Source organism: Electrona antarctica (genome assembly GCF_951216825.1).
Source record: "Electrona antarctica genome assembly, chromosome: 12".
Classification (NCBI taxonomy): Eukaryota; Metazoa; Chordata; class Actinopteri; order Myctophiformes; family Myctophidae; genus Electrona; species Electrona antarctica.
In genome coordinates, this window is record NC_136793.1 from 27,462,937 (window position 1) to 27,482,707 (window position 19,771).

A 19,771-nucleotide genomic window follows, 5' to 3' on the forward strand; every position below is an offset into this window, starting at 1 on the left:
TTCCGCCGTAGTCTGAAAACCCACCTCTTCAGACTCCACCATGGCCCGTAGCACTTTCCCTAGCCTAGCCCCTTAGATAGCACATTATGTAGACTTAGATAGTATTTTAAACAGACTTATAGCTTGTTAAGTAGACAGCTCTAGAATTGCATTTTATGTAGTCATAGCACTGTATAGTACACATGTATAATATATTATATAGTATAGTATGTATAGTTTACATAGATACTCCACTGTTACGTTCTTAGTTTACGCATGATTCATGAAAACTACTTTCTATATATGTGATGTATGCCATGCTTTTGTTATTGCTTAATGTAAATCGCTCTGGATTAAGAGTGTCTGCTAAATGCCTAAATTGTAATTGTAAATTGTAAATTGTAATTGATCAATATAATAATAATAATATATAATAATATGCTAATAATGCATGGGCAGGCATTGTTGTGTGGGTTAGAGACATATGATTTCAAAAATATATATTTTTTATTTAAGTAGTTTGTTCTGTTTTCTAACTCACTCACTCAGAAGATCAAAGATTTCTTTCTTTTCCCATTTTTCTCATTCTGCCTCTTCCTCCTCAAAAGGCCTGGCTGTCCCCATTCGATTGCTGTGCAACAACTATCATTTCCATTTGCCTCTCCTCCCCCTTCATCACAGTGGCTCAGTGGTTCTATTCCTGCACTGATTAAACTTTAAATCCTTTCCCTGTCTATTGTCTGATCTCTACACCTGAGCACAGCCAAAATGGATTCTGAAACTTCTCAGATAGATGGCCCCGGTGCGGTAATTTTTCTCAGCTCTCCCCAACAGAATCACTCTCGTCCTCCCTCATTTGATTATTGCGCTCATACAACAAAAGGTCAATACACATTTTTCTCATTGGTACCACTGAGGAGAGTTGCCGTTTTAATACAGAAGAACATTTGGCTGAGCGTTTTCCCTCTTCATACAGTATGGTAGCTATGGTTTTCATTGAGGTTTTCACAGCAAACTGTTGCAAAGGAAGGGGTTACCTTTGAGAACTTGACTGCTTTAGCCGATGCCGCCCAGACTCGCTTTCCACACAGGCACACTCACTCAACCATGCTCTCACCCACCCACGCTCCACTCACCTTGCTGGACGAAGGACCCGTACACAAACCACATGGAGTTGTACAGGGTGGTGGAGGACACTGAGCCCATGGGCAGGCGTGGCGGGTTCAGCCAGTTCAGCAGGTACACCAGGATGCCAACCAACAGCACGGTCCCGGCGATGCACGCCCAAAGTGACAGGTCGAAGGGCGCCAGGCAGGCAAACATGTCCACCGTGCGCTCCGCCTTGCGCAGTAGCACGCCCACCGAGTAGTCCATGTAGCGTGTGGTGAAGTCTACCGCGCTCTCCCGATCTGGGGTGATGGTCAATGCTGACAGGCCCACATCCGCACGCTATGGCCGGTGGGAAGCATGAGGAGAGAGAGAAAGAGAGAGGGTGGGTAGAGGGGGGGGGCGGGGGGGGTAGAGATGATGTCATTCATTCAGAAAGATGGTTTAATAGTGTGGATGTGGATGGCGTAAACAATGACAGGCAGTTCATATTTACGTAATAAAGAGTCGAATCCATGCAATGCTGCCCTGGGCACAATCATAGCTGCTGTGCCAAATTAAGTGCAGCTTTACACCGCAGCATTGATTGGATACAGCTGAACTACAGGGCACGGCTCTGCAGATTGGCCTATAGTGTGCCTGAGTAACGGGTATCAAATAGGTGTGTGAACATCTTTGTCTATAAATCTTGTCATTTTAAGGGACAGCGAACAACAGTTTTTAATTGTTGGCTTAAGTTGACAGGACAAAAATATGCTATGCTAATAATATACAGAAATAAGGGTAGTTAATTCAATTACCATTTCTCAATGCTTGGCTAGCAGCCGTAGATGGCTTGTGCCATAGTAATAATTTAAGCTGCTGAATAGGTGTGAGACGGAGAGTGTGTGTGCATGTGTGTGCATGTGTGTGCATGTGTGTGTGTGTGTGTGTGTGTGTGTGTGTGTGTGTGTGTGTGTGTGTGTGTGTGTGTGTGTACGCACGCTCGTAAGAGAGAATGTGTATGTGTTTGCAATGCCTGTGTGTGGATATTGTGTGTTTGTACATTTAAAGCTCTAAATACTGAAAAAGAGCCGATACAAACTTCCTGCAACAATTTTGGCATTAACCCACCCTCACGCACGCACGCACGCACTCTTAAGGCCAAAATTTGCTAATTTCACAGTTGGGTGAGCAAACAAAATGCTTAAATGGGCAGAAATTGTCACTTACACTGCATAAGAAGAATACTGAGACAGAGACCCTGCAGGATGTTTGTAGGCTGACACACCAGCATGGAGTTTGTGCTGCGCGCCTACAGGTATGTGTGTGCATTATCATATCATAATTACTAGAGCGGTGCCCGTGTTGTGATGTCAGAACAGGCCGTTCCATATATGGAGATATAGGGGTGATCAGGTCCAGCGCCCGGGCAGAGGCTTTTGTGCTGGTTCTGGACAACCGGAAATGCATTCCCTAGTATGTGTCCCTTTTATGCCCATACATGGAGTTCTTTGTCAAGCATGCCAAATTAGGCTTTTGTGCTGGTTCTGGACAACCGGAAATGCAGAGTACCCGTTCCACCCATCTGTCTCTGTGTCTCTTTTATGTTTATGTCTTTATGTTTTATGTCTTATATTTCTGTATGTGTCTCTCTGTGTCCCTTTATTCCTATATATGGAGTTCTGTGTCAGGCATGCCCACAAGTTCTGTGTCAGGCATGCCCAAATATGGATTGTTGTGATGTCAGAACAGGCCAGCATATGGAGTTCTGTGTCAGGCATCCCCAAATATGGAGTGGTGTGATGTCAGAACAGGCCAGCTCCATATATGGACCCTGGACAGGGGCTCTGTCCTGAGCCCGGGCAGAGAGGCCTTTTGTGGCAGTTCTGGACAACCGTGGGTTCGACCGACTCGACACTGAGCACTGCACTCCCTGTGGTGGTGTGGAACGTGTGTGTCGAATTTGAATTCGGTGGGGCGAATGTTCTCGAGTTACGCGCAGTACACACGTACTGACAGAGACGTGGTGCATTTATAGAAGAAGATAGATTATATGGCATGATATAATGTCTCGCTGTTTTTATGACAAACTTTGTTCGGCTTAAATTGGGCCTGCCAAACTGAAGAATGTTTGGTGACGACGAAAGTTAAAATACTGCAGAAAGCTAGACCCCGTCCACTTGGTATTCTGGCTGGATCTATCACACAGTGGACAAAGTGTGTGCTACCTCTCTCCATCATCATCTTGGTTGTGTTTGATGTATGCATAATGACACAGATGAGACCAGTGTTACAGTAGAACTATTCTTTTCTGGTGCCCATGTGGAGGACATGCACAGGGAGAAAAGAGGGGCGGGACAATACATACAGCCTGTATTCAGTACAAATACCTGACCTGTCGTGATAGGACGAGTACAGTATGTACCTTTGACTACAGCTAGAATTATGCTTTTTTAACTAAGCTGCTAAATGATCAACCTCTCATGGATGCACTCAGAGCATGTCATTGTAGGCTTTGGTAGGCAGGGACACATGTACAGACTAGTGCCAAACAGTTAGCAAATGTTTGATTATTCGTTGGCTATTGTTGGTAAATAGAAGACACTGCTACCTCTATAACATAATGAAGTGATACATTGCTGCAGGCGATCACTTGTGTTGCATGTAATCTGCGACGATGCCCATATGAACCTGAAGTGTGTTCACAGGTTTAGTGTTTACTAGACTTGTACGTACCCATCGGCCACCGGCCGACTTGAGAACAATGCAACTTGGGAACCTAATAATACCCGTTTTAACTGTCTGTCTGAGTCCCACATGGAGATCTCTGTATCGGTCTGTCTGCCTGTGTGTGAAGAGTGCAAACTGACTGTGAAAAGTGGACTGATTAAGTAATCAATTGGCAGGTGTGTGGTTGCCATGGCAATCAATTGGCTGAGGCAAAGGCTGGAAATTGCACAGGTGAGGGGATTTAAGCTGACGTGAACCCTGATTCACGTCGCTTCGTGACGTGAATCAGGGTGTGTATGGAGAATGTATTGAAACACAACCAGACACAAACTCAAGACGTTTTATCTTTTTTTTCTGGCCTTCTTTGTTGTTCACTTTATTTTGTATTTGTTTCTTCTTTATTTCTCTGTCTTTTACCCATTATCTGTATGTAATGAAGGAAAGGACTTTGGCAATCCTCGGCATATAGGCTACATTTAACTCGGAGAGTGTGCGAATGGAACAAAAATGAACACTGGATTTGACTGTGTCTCTCAGAGACAGTCTGGAACATTAAGTAATGGAAAAAAGGAAAGGGCGGGTTATGGGTAATGGGCCTGAAAATACTGCGGTGACCTCCAGCGGTATAAAATGTCACCACTTTTCTCATTCTTCCTATACTATTCTCATTTCTGTCTCTGTCTCCCCCCCCCCTCTCTCTCTGTCTCTCTCTCTCTCATATCCATTTGGGAGGTGTTATTTCTACTGTGGCATTGTCACTACCATTATAGAGGAAATGTGAAGTAGTAGTGTATGCAGTACTGCTGTACGCAGTGACATTCTGAGTGTTCAATTAAACATTGAGAGTGTACAAATGTAACCAAATAATGTTAATCCCGTTCACATGATACAATGGTCATATTGACATCATAACAACACTATTGAAAAAAAGAAAGAAAGAAAAGAAAAGTAAAACACTGAACACATACTGTACCAACAATGTTATGTTTGTGAGTGTGCATGTTCTCACCTTAAAGACAAGCTCTCCCATCAGTCCATTCCACTGTCCATCAGGCTGCAAGCTGCCATATTTGTGGTCCGGAGCGACGTAGATCTCATACTTGAAGCCCAGGTAGGTAGAGAGAGCATCCAGGACATCAATAGAAAATCCCTGATACTTCTTGGGCTTTCCCAGAACATTTTCCGACACCATCACAAATGGCTCTTCCTAAAAGGAAAAGTGATTTGTCAGTCAGTCAGTTAGATGATTTAACTTTTGGATTTTATATGAACTGTTGAAACTGCCTATTGTAAAATAGGGACGGCACGTTAAAAAAAGATTGAGTATAAAAAACAGTTCTTTTTTTTTGAAGAGTGAAGTTTGATGGACAATCATTTCAGACAGTGAGGACAAATTAACCCTCCCCTCCCCTCCCTCCAATAAGACTAAAGGTTAAGTTTAGACAATTAGCTTTTTCTCTTTCATCCCACACTATCTCTTTAATAAATGTTTCAGGCCAATATGTCTGGCAGATTTATGAGGGCCCATGTGTGTGTTATTGACTGGATACTGGCTGCACATTAGACACACAGAGACAAAGATAAATGTGTGCGCACATTCATGCACGCACGCAAGCGCACACACGCATGCGCGCACACACACGTACATGCACACACACACACACACACACACACACACACACACACACACACACACACACACACACACACACACACACACACACACACACACACACACACACACACACACACACACTCTGTATTACACATTAACTTGGTGGTTTCTAATCCCTGCTAGCTCCAGCCGCTCAATAAGCTATTAGGCGGTGAGTGGACTTGCATGCCAAGTCCCTCTCTCGCCACAGGCATCCATCAATCAAGGCACCACCCACTGCACCACACACACACACACACACACACACACACACACACACACACACACACACACACACACACACACACACACACACACACACACACACACACACACACACACACACACACACACACACACACACAAATAAGGACATCATGCGTGCACATACACAAGCAAGTATATCAAAGTCCCACTGTCAAGCATCCAGTTCTGTCACAGACTGTGGTAACAGTACACACTCCACCAAAGCCCATTGGAGCATTTAGCACCGCGGCCAGTGCCAAGGCTCAGACAGGCAGTCCAGAGCACGGAGCAGTGGTCAAACATGCCCACTAGCCTTTAGCAGTTGAGACTCATTCAACACATCTGACTCATGGAAATGTGTTTTTCTGCGTTTTGGTTTTAAATAGTATCTTTTTTTAGCCAGAGGGAGAAGGAAGTGCCCAAGGCAGGTCTCAGAATAAACCGTTTGGGGAGATTTCCCACAACCAGTTTAAGGTCAACTTGATTGGCGCATTCACACTCGCACAACATTGCACACACACACCCATCCACCACGTATTCTTTCAAGGTACAAACTCTATACATACAAATGTATCTGATTAAGCTGCTTTATAAAGAAATAAAGTATAAGAAAACAATTGTGGAAAGTCAGACCATAGCAAAGCACCCATTATAACCACTTAAACCCCAACATCCGTTTTGGTGGGAACGCTTTCACAGAAATGTGCAGATCAACAAGCTCGTCGATTGGTTATTTCCTGCGAAAAGCCTTCCTCACAATAACAGAAAACAGAAAATACAAGAGCATAGAGCCCTGAGGGACTGAATCATATTGTGCCATCTATGGACAATTCAAACATTTTAAACTATATGGATTAATGGTTAACGGTTTATTTTAGTATAGGATTCAAAGCGATAATGTGTCCATAAACAACGCTGTTGGCTTTGTGGTTTCTCCTCAAAAACACTTTAATGTCTGCTTTCAGTGCCATACAGCATGTCCGCTGCAATCCTCTCTGGACTCCCACACAAGCACATAACACATTGAATATACTGTAATAGTCAGCTACAACCTTGGGGTTATTGTGTTTTGTGTAAGCTTCCATCCATACAAGAAGCTCATCCACTGCAGACATAATGCTATGGAAGCAGTGGCTATTTTTCTGAGTTATAATCTCATGGATTCGCAACTTTATGAACTCAGATATTTTCCACTTCATAATCTCGCAAGTTTGCCACTTTTAACTTCCCAGCGCACCAACGTGTGACACAATGTGTGACACAAACATTATACACGTGTGACATGTATAATGTCAGGTGTAGAATGTCTGTGTGGGGGTATGTGTGGCACAAATGATGTTGTTGTGTACATGACGCCTGCTCAACACAGCATGTGTGAGACATTCAATACACTGTAGTGCATGCATTTTTATACGACCCCCCCCCCCCCCTCCCCACAGACAGACAGACAGACAGACAGACAGACAGACAGACAGACAGACAGACAGACAGACAGACAGGCACACACGCACGCACGTATTGAAAATGTGTGTGATATTTTACCTGATTTACATGCACCTAAAGGACCAGAGGTTTCCATTCTACCATATGCCACCCCAATTTCCGTACAAATAGGCCTACTGTACACAGTATGTCTGGCATACCTACAGCTTTCCCTCACTCTACAATTGCCTTGTCCATCTCTCCATACGTTCCTTTAATATTGCTACCCTTCTCCTTTTCATTTCATTTTTCTCTCCCTTCTTCCCTTTGTTCAACCAGCTTCCATTGCATTGCCGTCCCCCCTTCCCTCCATGAATTCGATTGGTGGCAATTTATCCCCAGTCTCCTCTCGGCTCGATGCAGCACAAGTGTTTTTTTGGAGGCATGATTGGGAACATGCAATTTCCCACTGAGACGGAGCGATGGCTTCTGAAGAGCTCTCTTGGGAATATCACTGAGCCACGCGACGGCTCGTGACTGTGGCAAGCGCCATCGTCTTTGGACAGACTAAAGCCTGACTATATATGTTCTGACGCCGCTTGCCGAAAATTGCAGACCTACAATCTCTTCACGACGCGTTGTGAGCTTGTAGGTCGGCAATTTTCAGCGTGTGACGAAGTATGAATATCAGGCTTTTGGAAGATTCGCCAGGGCAATTGGTCTGAAATGTGTTTCTTGTAACTTTGTGATGTCTCTGTGGTGGATCCAGCTGTAAATGTGTTAAATTCTCCTTCGCAGTCTCCACCTGAGGCAGATGGGAATTTGCAGGGCAATATTATCTCACCATGATGGAAACCATGCAGATTAAGCGACTTTGAAAGAGACAAAACGGTTTGCATTACCTCTGTTTCACTTTACAGCAGCAGCTAGAGGCGGGATAGCTGCTGCTGATTGGCCAGGCCGTTTTGTGGCCGGGCATCAAGTCTGCCTGAGAGTTCCCAGATGGGAGCAGGAGGGGGGAACCCAGTGTACTCTCTGCTGCCCCATCTGGCGGAGTCAGGTTACGTTTTATTGTCTTCATATCATAATTGTAATTTCCCATTATTATTATTAATCCCACATTACTGTGGTCCAAAAGGTACGTGTTGCACTGTGGGACTGCATGGGAGCAATGACAAAGAGAGCCATAAACACATAATTATAGTGATAGACTCGAGTTACCTCTACAGCGGCCATTTAACCTGCCAATAGATTTCAGTCTGATCAATAGCATTGATCTAGAGACATTGGCCCTTCTGGTGTTGAGGTCTCATCACCAATTAACAAATCCATAAACATAAGAGTCTAGGTGACTGGAGAGAGAAGATATGTGCGTGCGTGCGTGCGTTCGTGCGTGCGTGCGTGCGTGCGTGCGTGCGTGCGTGCGTGCGTACGTCTTGTACAGTACATATTACATAGATGGAACAGCCTGATCTCACGGCAAGTATGTCGATCAAGTGCATTAACATGTTACTGTACATACACCTGTGTAATTTAACTCCATTTAAGTGTAAACATAAGGATGTGGATTTTACTGTGTACTTGAATTAATTTGCATGGTACTGTATATTGTAGGCCTACAACTCTAATGTCTTTGTGATGACAACGTGGACCTGAGCACAAAACAAATGGGGGTCAAGTCAGTCACATTTATTTGACTAGGGCAGCTATGTGATAATTCAGAAGTGGTTAAATGTTTTCTCTTGAAGAAAGGAAGAGGAGCAAGCACTCAGTTGAGTAGTCCAAAGTAATACAGTGGCGGGTGCACAGTTCAGGCAAATACAGTTCATGGAAAAGAATACCAGCACTCACGTTTTATCCAGTAGGATTCTTGTTTTTATTTCAATTTCTCCCAGCAGCAAGCAGCATATATGGCCCGGAGGCCGAAACGTCCGTATATGTTGGGCGTAAATCTGAACAATACGGTGTTGGTGTCACTTATAAAGAGGATATAGGGGTCTTAGAGACCTGCACAGGGTCAGACACTTTCTATAGTGATGGGGCACCCAGGTCCTCTTTATAAGTGAAACCAACACCGTATTGTTCAGATTCACGCTGAGGAAGGCCTCCGGGCCGGAATGTCCGTATATGTTGCTTGCTGCTGGTGGAAATTGTACAGAACAATACTGTAACTTAAGATATACCCATAAGAGAAGATTTGTACAGCTCTAGCAGTGATTCTCAACCTGTTTAATTTCAAGGACCCCCAGACAGTTTGACATGCATTAGTCTACGGACCCCCATGTAATGGCATTTCTATCTCTGGGACCCCACATTTATATTGTAAAATCAATGTTATTTTAACTCTGAGGGCAGTATTATGCGTGTCTTAAGTACCAGGTCTTATTACTTAACTTAACACGAGGCCTGCCGGGAACATAGGAATTTTAAAACGTAGAATCTTGTGGCCTGCCACAAACGGAAAAGCCGTTTTAACAGCGATGTATTCATTAATGCATGTTTTAATACGATCGTATCGAAATCTACCGTCCGTTAGCTTTGTTATGCTTCTGACCCAATGGGCGCGGCCATTTTGAAAATGCGCGCGCATCCACTTACATTGCCGGCTCTGTTTTCAGACGGCTTTATCTCACAGAAGCGACATTGCAGGGGTCGCTTTGTCCCAGACAAGCGTTTTCAACGGCCTGTAGCAGGCGCTGTGATACTCGCGGTCCACTTTTTCCACCACCGACCGAGAGAACAAGCACCAGCTTCGTCAACACACACGGAATGGTTTCATAGTAAAATGCGATTACGGATATTTGGCTCTTCAAAGTAAGTGTCACGCGCGATAAAACCCTGGCAGGACGCGACGGAGGGATTAAATAATGGTAGCGGTAAATGGGTTAAGTTAAGTCATAAGACCTGGTACTTAAGACACGCATAATACTGCCCTTGAGAGTGTAACGGGTCCATTTGGTTCCATTTGTACGCTCTCAGAGTTACAGACCCATAATGATCCATTTGGTTCCAAACTATCATTTCACTGGGGACCCCCTGGAACTCCCTCAAGGACCCATGGGGGTCCCCGGACCCCACTTTGGGAACCACTGACTTACACTACAGAGCATGCTGTGAAGGTCGCAATGGTCCTCCCATTCACAAAGCGAACAGACAATTTAGAAGAAACTTATGATGATACTGTATCATCATAATACAAACAATCATTGATACAAAGTAAGAGACTCCCACCCGCGTCCCGCACACAAACCTGCAAATCACAATTGTGCAGACATGCAATTTCTCTTAATATATGCCCATACAAACATCCATACTCAAATAGATGCAATTGTTGTCTTCATTATGTTGTCAAATGCATGTATACACAAACAGATTAGAATGTATACCTTGCATCCAATCTCAAATAGCACAGACCAACTACAGTAGGCAACACTCTACTCTGGATACTTCACACTAAGACTGTCTGGAGGGACTTTCTAAACGGTGTTAGTCAACTGGGAAAACACTCACACACAAATGCATAGTGATAAGATTTTATAGATAAAAGAGATACAATTATGATAAAATGTAGGGAGGGAGAGAGGTTGGGAGGGAGTAGGAAGAGAGAGAGAGAGAGAGAGAGAGAGAGAGAGAGAGAAGAGGGAGAGAGAGAGAGAGAGAGAGAGAGAGAGAGAGAGAGAAGAGAGAAGAGGGAGAGAGAGAGAGAGAGAGATCCCTAGCCTACCTATTCTGGTCATAATAGGCGAAGAATCACTGAAAATAGCACATCCGTAACAGTCCTACAACGCTTCGGAAAGTGATAGATATATAATCCATAACGAGTTGCAACGTGACGTGTTGTGGGCTATTTTCAGGAGAGAGATATGGCGTAGAGGAGGTGGAAAAGTGAGCCCTGGGGAGCACAAAATACATTTTTGTCAACAAAATCAACTGTAGATTGAGTCGACAAAACTAGACAAAAACCTTTCAGATGACTAAAACTAAATTAAATCTTATTCAAAAGACTATGACTAAACAAAATAAGAATTTGCTGTCAAAATGAACACTTCTACCCAACACCACCAACACCAATACTGGCAGTGTTAAGAACCATTCCATGCTCTTTTTCCTTTAGAAAAAGGAAAAGAAAATATTAAAAGAGAAAGAAGCTATTGATGGAAGCTATAGTCCGGAAGAAATGTCTGGCATCATCTATTTCTTCCCTGCTTCCCACTTCAAAGGTGGGATATGAAGAATTTACGGCCGTGAATCTTTAACGCACTCGAGGGACTTGCTCAAATCGACGCTGCAGGCAAGACAGGGAGGAAGCTGGAATCTCAATATCTTGGACAAATCTGTTGGTATTCATCTTCCATTCTATGAAATGGACAGGCATGCTGAGTTAACTCAGCTTCCTGCCTGTTTGTGTCTCACTCTCACCCCTTCGATTGCATCAACACACACACACACACACACACACACACACACACACACACACACACACACACACACACACACACACACACACACACACACACACACACACACACACACACACACACACACACACACACACACACACACAATTTTGTCCCCCGTCGTAAAAGCTTTAGGAACATTATGTTGGGGTCGTAACACAAGCACAGAAACATTAAAATATTGATCCTGCTCGGAACCGATTTCATGTGAAAATGTTCAGTTTTTAATCCCTGTATGGAAGGATGAAAGGAGGAGGGTAGTGGAGGGAAGGAGATAAAAAGGTTAGGCATGTCTGGCTCTTCCAACATGATTGCCACGCACGCACGCACGCACGCACGCACGCACGCACGCACGCACGCACACGCACACGCACACGCACACGCACACGCACACGCACACACACACACACACACACACACACACACACACACAGGTTGAACTCACCAGAACAGTAACTACTCGTAGCACCACTCCTCTCATGTTATTTTCCAGCTTCCTGTCTGACAGCGTCCCGTTCAAACCGTGGACTGGATCCCATGTTGCCAGCTACAAAAAGCACATACACAAATATACACAATATTTTGAATAGGTCCAGAATATAGTTTTTACAACCTTTCAAACATTTAGGAAGATTAATTCATAGAGACAAGTGCTGACATTTTTACAGTTGAACTAGACTAGAGCATCCCTGCAAGGCTGTCCAAATGAATGTATTTGACCCCCATTTGAAATTATTCCATGCATGACAGGGATCTGGGGACCCACATACAAGATGTGTGAATGTGACCATACAATCATATACGCATCTCTCTCATCTTCATTCTGATCTGGATACCAAAAGAGTCAAAACAGTTTTCAAGCCATTATATAGGCTTCCAGGGAAGCTCACCTGTGGCCATAGATATAAAAAAAAAAAATAGATGCCTCATTGGCTGCTGCAGTTCGTTGGAGACTTCTCCAGCATAAGGCGGAATTCAAGCGGAAGTGCGTATGGCACGCTGTGTCGCTGCCACTCAAATGACTATTGGCCAATCACAGTGCGTCATTTCCGGGACTTATCAATTCGATCCAAAGGAGCTTTATTGGCAAGACAAAACAAACGTTTACATTGCCTCTGATTGGCCTACCGAACGCCACCCTTCAGTGACGCACCATTACGTTCCACGTGGAATCTTGTCAAGCTTCCACTATACTTCTGCAAAAGCTTGCCTCCATGCTGCCTACTCTCGAGATACACACGCCCCAGAGCCAAAGGGGGCCTCTACCTTTCTATGTCTATGCCTGTGGCCCACCAGTGATTGAGGCCAAATTAACCCAAACCAACCTCTTGTCTGTAGACGAAGGGTTCAAGTTTGTCAAGGAGGCACAATGGGCACTGAAACGCAAAATAAAAATATTCAAACATATTCAAACTTTAAATGAAATGTTATTTCTAAAGAACAGAAGGGACAACAACGACAGGAAACTGGAAGTGCCTGGGAGCAGAAACAGGGACCGGCGCCAGGCACCCGAGTCCAAGCGGCACGCGCCGCCCAACTCCTCGCTCATACAACTTTTATTCAAAGCCCCCTCGTGAATCTGGGGCTAGACCACCGTGTCTCTCAAATTCCGTCATATTTCCAATCCTATCCCCAGGAAGTCTTACTGAAGTCCCAAAACCCTGTTTTCATGTGTCGACGAACAGCCTTCTGCTATTAATAAAATATTGTTTTTAGCTTCAGAGAGCAAAGTTTCCCTAAAGAGAGAGCCTGTGCATTTTGTGTTTTGGGCAAAGAGTGATTTAGCTAGCTGCTGTTCAAAGACAAACACACTCAAACACATGTGCACGCAAAGCAACAGCGAGTGATTTGTTGTTCAAAAGAAAACAAACACACCAGAGCAACAGAGGGCATACTATTGAGGAAAATAACCTTTTGCGCAACATTATTTCTTTCCAAAGCCTAATGTTACAGCATAACATGCACTTCATGTTCAACTCTAACCAACTCCTCTGTGGTTTCTACCATAGGGCCATGGTTCTCAACCTGTGGGCCAGGGCCTGCTGGTGGGCCGTAAGCAAGTGGGTCCCAAAATAATTGGCAAAAAAGCCAATGTAACAATATTTTTATATACATATTTTTTTTAATTCATCCACTGTGATACCAGTGGTTTCAACACTAAATAGGAACTTAAAGTGTACGTAACACAATTATACAATCAATTGATTGATCATTCAAATAAACATGCTGCATTTTTCTCTTCTTTTTTATATTTTCTGTGCTTCACATTTAAAACAATTAAAACTGTACTGACCATAAATGCCCATGGAAAAAAAAAGCCATAAAAATACACACGGCCCACCCATCTGACCACTTAACACGGCAGCCGTTCGGATGGTGGCGCAAACACTTTGAAGTGGGCTCTGATCCTGAAAATGTGGACAACCAGAACCACTGTATTAGGATTTACACTGCCGACCTTGGACAGAAGCCTTTCAAGGATTACTGTTGAGAGCCTGCACTTATATTCACTCATAGACTGTATATAATATTCATCCAGCAGGTCCGTTGACAGACAGTATTATTCATTCTCATATACACTGTACAAATATCCATTATTATATTCAATATTGATCGACTATACGTGCATACATACACCCATTATACTATTACTCACTGTTGATAGACAGTTTATACTGTATTGTATTCATTCGTTTTCACTGTACATTTATATTGATAGACTGTATCCGTTGTTTCAAATCTCCGGCAGTGTTTCATACAAACAAATACTGTAAACCCACTGGCTTTTTTGGGGGGGGGGGCATTTTATTATGGAACTATTCATCACTTTTCTGAGGAAAAATACTAGTGATATTGACAAAGTGAGAAGTCGGCAAGTAATATTTGAAAAACTCATATTACGCTTAATAATTTGTGTTCTCATGCCCTGTAGCTGACCACATTCTTGAGGTCAGAGAATTTGCTGAGCACAACATCCATAAATGACAACATTCTGTTATTTATTGGACCAAAGACTATAGAAAAGTAATGTTCCATTCTTAGGGGGCAGCAGACACGAAGGTGATCAATCAGTGACAACTGTATATTACCGGCTTCATGGATTTCACAGCGTTTTGAACAACTGAATCACAAGGTTTTAGGTGTATTATTATGTTGTTGCTTTTTATTTTACAATGATTTTGTTATGATTTGGCACACACACACACACACACACACACACACACACACACACACACACACACACACACACACACACACACACACACACACACACACACACACACACACACACACACACACACACACACACACACACACACACACACACACACACACACACACACACACACACACACACACAAAAGGAAGGAAGAGTAACACTATAGCCATTTTCAGCCTGCAGGGGGTGATGTGGAACTGGGATCTAGGGCCACATTGTAGCTACTGTGCAATGGAATACAGTCTGCTCCCTCTCTCTCTACCTCTTACACACACAATCCAAAATCCTTATTTTTCTCCCCGTCACTCTAGTCCAGCCGTATCTCTGTGTGTTTATAATGCAGTCAAAGCGAAGCGGCATTTATACTTTTGTGTTTCTCTGAAGCCTATTCTTTGGAAGATAAACAGCCTAGGCTAACCTTTATTTCAGAACACGGAGGCCTTGCTACAGTAATTGCCTTGACTTCTGTTGCTCTTTCTTTCTCTCTTTGTCTGTGCCTGAATCTAGATCAGTGATGCAGTCACCACAGAGATCTTCCTCTCGAGTCCCTGTCAATACCGTGTAGTCCCTTGATCAGTGCGCCATCCCTTTATCTGTCATGTGTCCACACCCTCACAAAATGTGCCTCTGTGGGAAAATGTCTGCGCCCAACCTGCAACCACCCCCTGTTATCATACTGTAGCCTGTGTGTGTGTGTGTGTGTGTGTGTGTGTGTGTGTGTGTGTGTGTGTGTGTGTGTGTAATAGCTGCTGTGCATGTTATTAATTATATACCATAAAAATGATGGTTCTCCTGTACTGCAATTTCAAGCCTGAGATCTTGGAGGCAGAGAATGTGAATGTAAAACTGAGACAAGATGCGACAGAGAGAGAATGAGAGAGCACAAATGCAAGGATAGCTGATAGATGAGGTGAAAAGCGATGATGAGAGGGACTCATAAAAACTGAATTTACAGCATGGCAGCAACTCTAAGTGCTTGTAAAAAATCTGAGCGCATCTAATCGATAAAACATTAGTGGTGTGGCTGATGGGCAGCTGCATATAGGAGGTAGACCTGCGACACTGACCCCACAGTAAGGAAACACGTATAGGCTAAGCGTGTTAGATATAGAAATATGTACCGTTAGTATGAAAACAAACAGGTGCGCAAACACACACAACAAATCACACCCATAAGGACGTAATTCTAAATACGTCGTGTATCATCTGCTGCTGCTGGGGCTTATGATTGAAATAAACAATCCTAAATCCTAAATGGATCATCTGGGTGAGTGCTGGTAATCTTTTCTAAGAGACTATTTCTGCGAGAACAGTGCACCCGACACACGCACAACAACTACTCGTCTCTCGCCTCTCTCTTTTTCAAGTTATTGTGTTTTGAGCATAACAATCAGTGTCTGCACACAATCCCTGTAAGGCAGAATTCACACCAGCAGCAGTGTTCTGAGAAATGCAATGTGGTGCCACTTTCCCCACTGCAAAATGGCAAAGTAGAGAAAAGTTAAACTTTGCTGCTGCTGCAATACAGCAACCAGAAGCACATTATGACCTGCCACTGCTCATGCGAATTTGGCGTTAGAGCCAGGTGCGCTAGCACCATTACACACTTGCTATTTAAATAACAGATATGGTAAGTCGGAGGGACCCGCAAGAGGTTTTCTGCTGAGGAATCATATCTGCTTGTTTACAAAGTGACGCAGGAGCAGCATGAAAACATGTGACGTAATGTTGTCAGGAGATGGGGCCAATAAAGCTCTCCACTTACCGAAAACATCAAGTGGAAACGAGCGGTGTGCCACGGCACGTAGGCTACCCTCGGTCGCCCTGCTGACATTATTTTGGGCTTGCAGAGCAGCGCGCCTTCCTCCGGTAATGTCCCCTCAATTATGTCCTACAGATATCCGTGCTGTCTCGACCTATCAACTTTTAAATAATCACATGCTCATTCTCTCTCAGTTAGGTTCTTTATTTAAACCACCTAATAGAGCATGACAGGGATGCTGCATCACAGCCCCTAAATAGATACTGGTGGCCTGTTACTGTACGGTGCACAAAAAAAAGAAAACTAGAGAGTTCCTGAGAGGTGTATTTATTGCTTATTTCTATCAGCAATAATGTAGGGCAGGCTACTTGAATTAAATTGAAAAGTACTTTTTCTCCCTCTCTCCCTCACAAATCCCCCCTCCCCATGGAGAAATACACCCAGCAGGCAATAGATACTTCTCAACTCTTCACTCCTTATTTATTTATTTTCTGATTTGTCATATTCTTATCAATCAGAATTATGTTAAATAAATGCTAAAAAACAATTTACGCTTTTGGTGCCTCCCAGCATGATATATTGACTGAAACCACCAGGCACTCGCTTCTCAATTCAATAATGTATGGGTAATCTCACCGGGATCATTAATTATTTTTGAACCTCAACGTTGAGTCACTGAGCAATATTGAACATGAGTGATTTGTTGAATTTGGATGGATTTTGATTGCAAGCAGTGTGCACACATTGCGAACCATATCTAATATCACGCTAGAGATGTTCGCTGGGCTTTAGAGGTCAGAGCTGTTCTCACTTTCTGTATTTTGTCACTCCACCTATGACAGCAATACAACCGACCTTTGGAGGAGGCAGATCACCAAGAATGGCTTTAGAAATGAAAATATACCAATGCTGCAGCCAGCGAGATGTCAATGAGAACCAACTGCAGCATACAACGTACATTGATGTGTTCTGAAAGGTGAGTTAGTTATGAATCTCAGTGCAGCATGGTACAGGGGATCCAGTTTGGCCAAGGTGGAGGAGAAAGCGCAAACCTATAAATTATATCACCATAGTCCAACTGGGACAGAAAGAGACCAATGACCAGTTTTTTGCAAGCTGTACAAGCAAAACAAGCCTTCAATCTGTAGAAGAAGCCCAAAGTGAATTTAAGCTTTTTGCACAAAGAATCAATATGAAATTTTAAATGTAAGTGTATATATGTAGGAGGGACTAGCGGCCCTCAAAAATCACACTTGTGTGAAGTGAGGGGCACTCTTATCATCATCATCATAATCACATCCCGGCCAATCACAAAATTCTCTGCCTTCACTTTAACTGTACTTTGCTCAGCCAATCAAATCATCTCAATTCCATGCTCAGCCAATCACATCATCAATATGATTCACACAAACACACAAAGCTGGGCATGGTAGCCCCTCCAAAAAGTTTCCATTAAAGCTTATTTAGAGAAGCTTTAAGGCCTCTAGTGCCTTTCAGACCAGCTATCAGTCATTGTCAAATCACGCTGTATCTTTGACAGAGATGCAAATTCCCCGAGGATTACTCTAACATAAGAGACCTGCAACATAAGCCTAGAAAGACATGAACAACAAACATTGTAACATCAAGGCCCAGTGCGTGTCTATTTGGTTTTAGTTTACAGGTTTTAGTTTACATCCATCAGTGGATGAGATGAGGAAGAACCATTCAATCATCATCACACCGGGCTATACAAATGTATCAGTCTCACACTACATGGTTTTGTTAGCAACTGTGTATATAGTGGAAAATATTATGCACATACATGCTGTGCATACATATGCATGTATTGTACGCACAAAGGCAGGCACACTTGCAGAAACAGTCAGTCAGTCACAGTCAGTCTAAATAATCTATCCATACATCACATTTTGTGTTACCACTAAGAGATAGAGTGAAGCCAGACTTCATGTGGTGAGAGACTGTGTGTGTGTGTGTGTGTGTGTGTGTGTGTGTGTGTGTGTGTGTGTGTGTGTGTGTGTGTGTGTGTGTGTGTGTGTGTGTGTGTGTGTGTGTGTGTGTGCGTGCGTGCGTGCGTGTGTGCGTGCGTGCGTGCGTGCGTGCGTGCGTGCAATAGAGTGAGAGAGGGAGAGAGAGATAGAGTGAGAGAGGGAGAGAGAGAGAGGGAGATGAAAGGACATGGGGGAAAGGACAGCACATTTCTGCAATATTATGGCAAAATTGGATTCACTATGCTGTTTGAATATCAATAATTCCACTCCACGTTTATGTTTTGACTGGCCAATAACAAGCAAGTGTGAACCCAAACGTGTGTGTGTGTGTGTGTGTGTGTGTGTGTGTGTGTGTGGTGTGTCGTGTGCATGTGCGTGTGCGTGTGCGTGCGTGTGAAAAGCTAAAATGGCTGCCTGGCTAGGAGCGAGGCCCACTGCCTCTCCTTATCTTCACAGCACCAGATAAAGGCTCATTTCTCCCTGACGGTATGAAATGACTCTGCAGTATATGAGCAAATTTGACTCCTCATTGGATTTTTTTGAATTTTTGTTTTTTTCACGTCATATGAAAGCAGGGAATCATAGCTTCAAATTGACATATTGGTTGTTCAGTTTGACCCACCAGTTTTGGTAATGTCTTGCAGAAAACAGCGAGTTGAGAAAACAGGCTTGAAAGGTTCACTTCTGTGGACTCTAACATTACACCTAGCTACATTGTTCGGTTATTTGGCGATGTTGTGCCTGGCTCCGACCAGCCCATGCAGTAGGCAGAGTAACAGTGACAAACACGCACAGGGTGAACTAAATGCTCCAATAATAGCTTATATTTGATGAACTCAAACGTGCATTTTATAGGGTTTTTATTAATTCATGTTAATCATAAACACTTACAATCATACGTTCACACGTTCTGTTCACACTTCCCCCCAACACAAGATGAATTCAGTATCCCGGAACTCTGTCCTATTGGTCTGGTTCTATCCTGCTCTGTCGGTAGGAATTCTTGCTATCATTTTACACTCTAAACTCTCCCAGATCATGGTAAAGCTTAGCTTGTCCTTGTTGACTTTCGGACTTAGTTCAGTGATAAGTGTATCACTAATTATGTGTCACTAAGTGACACTATGTGGTTTTAAATCTTCATTATCATGAATTAAACGTCATTAATAAATGATCGGGACAAAAGAAACACAAGAACACTTGGTTACAATCTAACATCAT

The 19,771-nt window shown here is 43.4% G+C and overlaps 1 protein-coding gene across 2 annotated transcripts in view; it reads right to left on the minus strand.

Moving 5' to 3' along the window:
- The window catches only part of grid2 (glutamate receptor, ionotropic, delta 2), a gene marked incomplete at its 3' end in the record, with an annotated part of 744,548 nt that overhangs the window by 139,601 nt on the left and 585,176 nt on the right, over positions 1-19,771 (minus strand). For both annotated transcript variants that reach the window (XM_079516745.1, XM_079516744.1), the window contains exons 9-11: positions 12,023-12,124; positions 4,808-5,005; positions 1,116-1,428 (exon numbers count right to left, since the gene is read on the minus strand). In XM_079516745.1, coding sequence (XP_079372871.1) covers positions 1,116-1,428; positions 4,808-5,005; positions 12,023-12,124 — 613 coding nt within the window. The remainder of the gene's footprint in view (positions 1-1,115; positions 1,429-4,807; positions 5,006-12,022; positions 12,125-19,771) is intronic.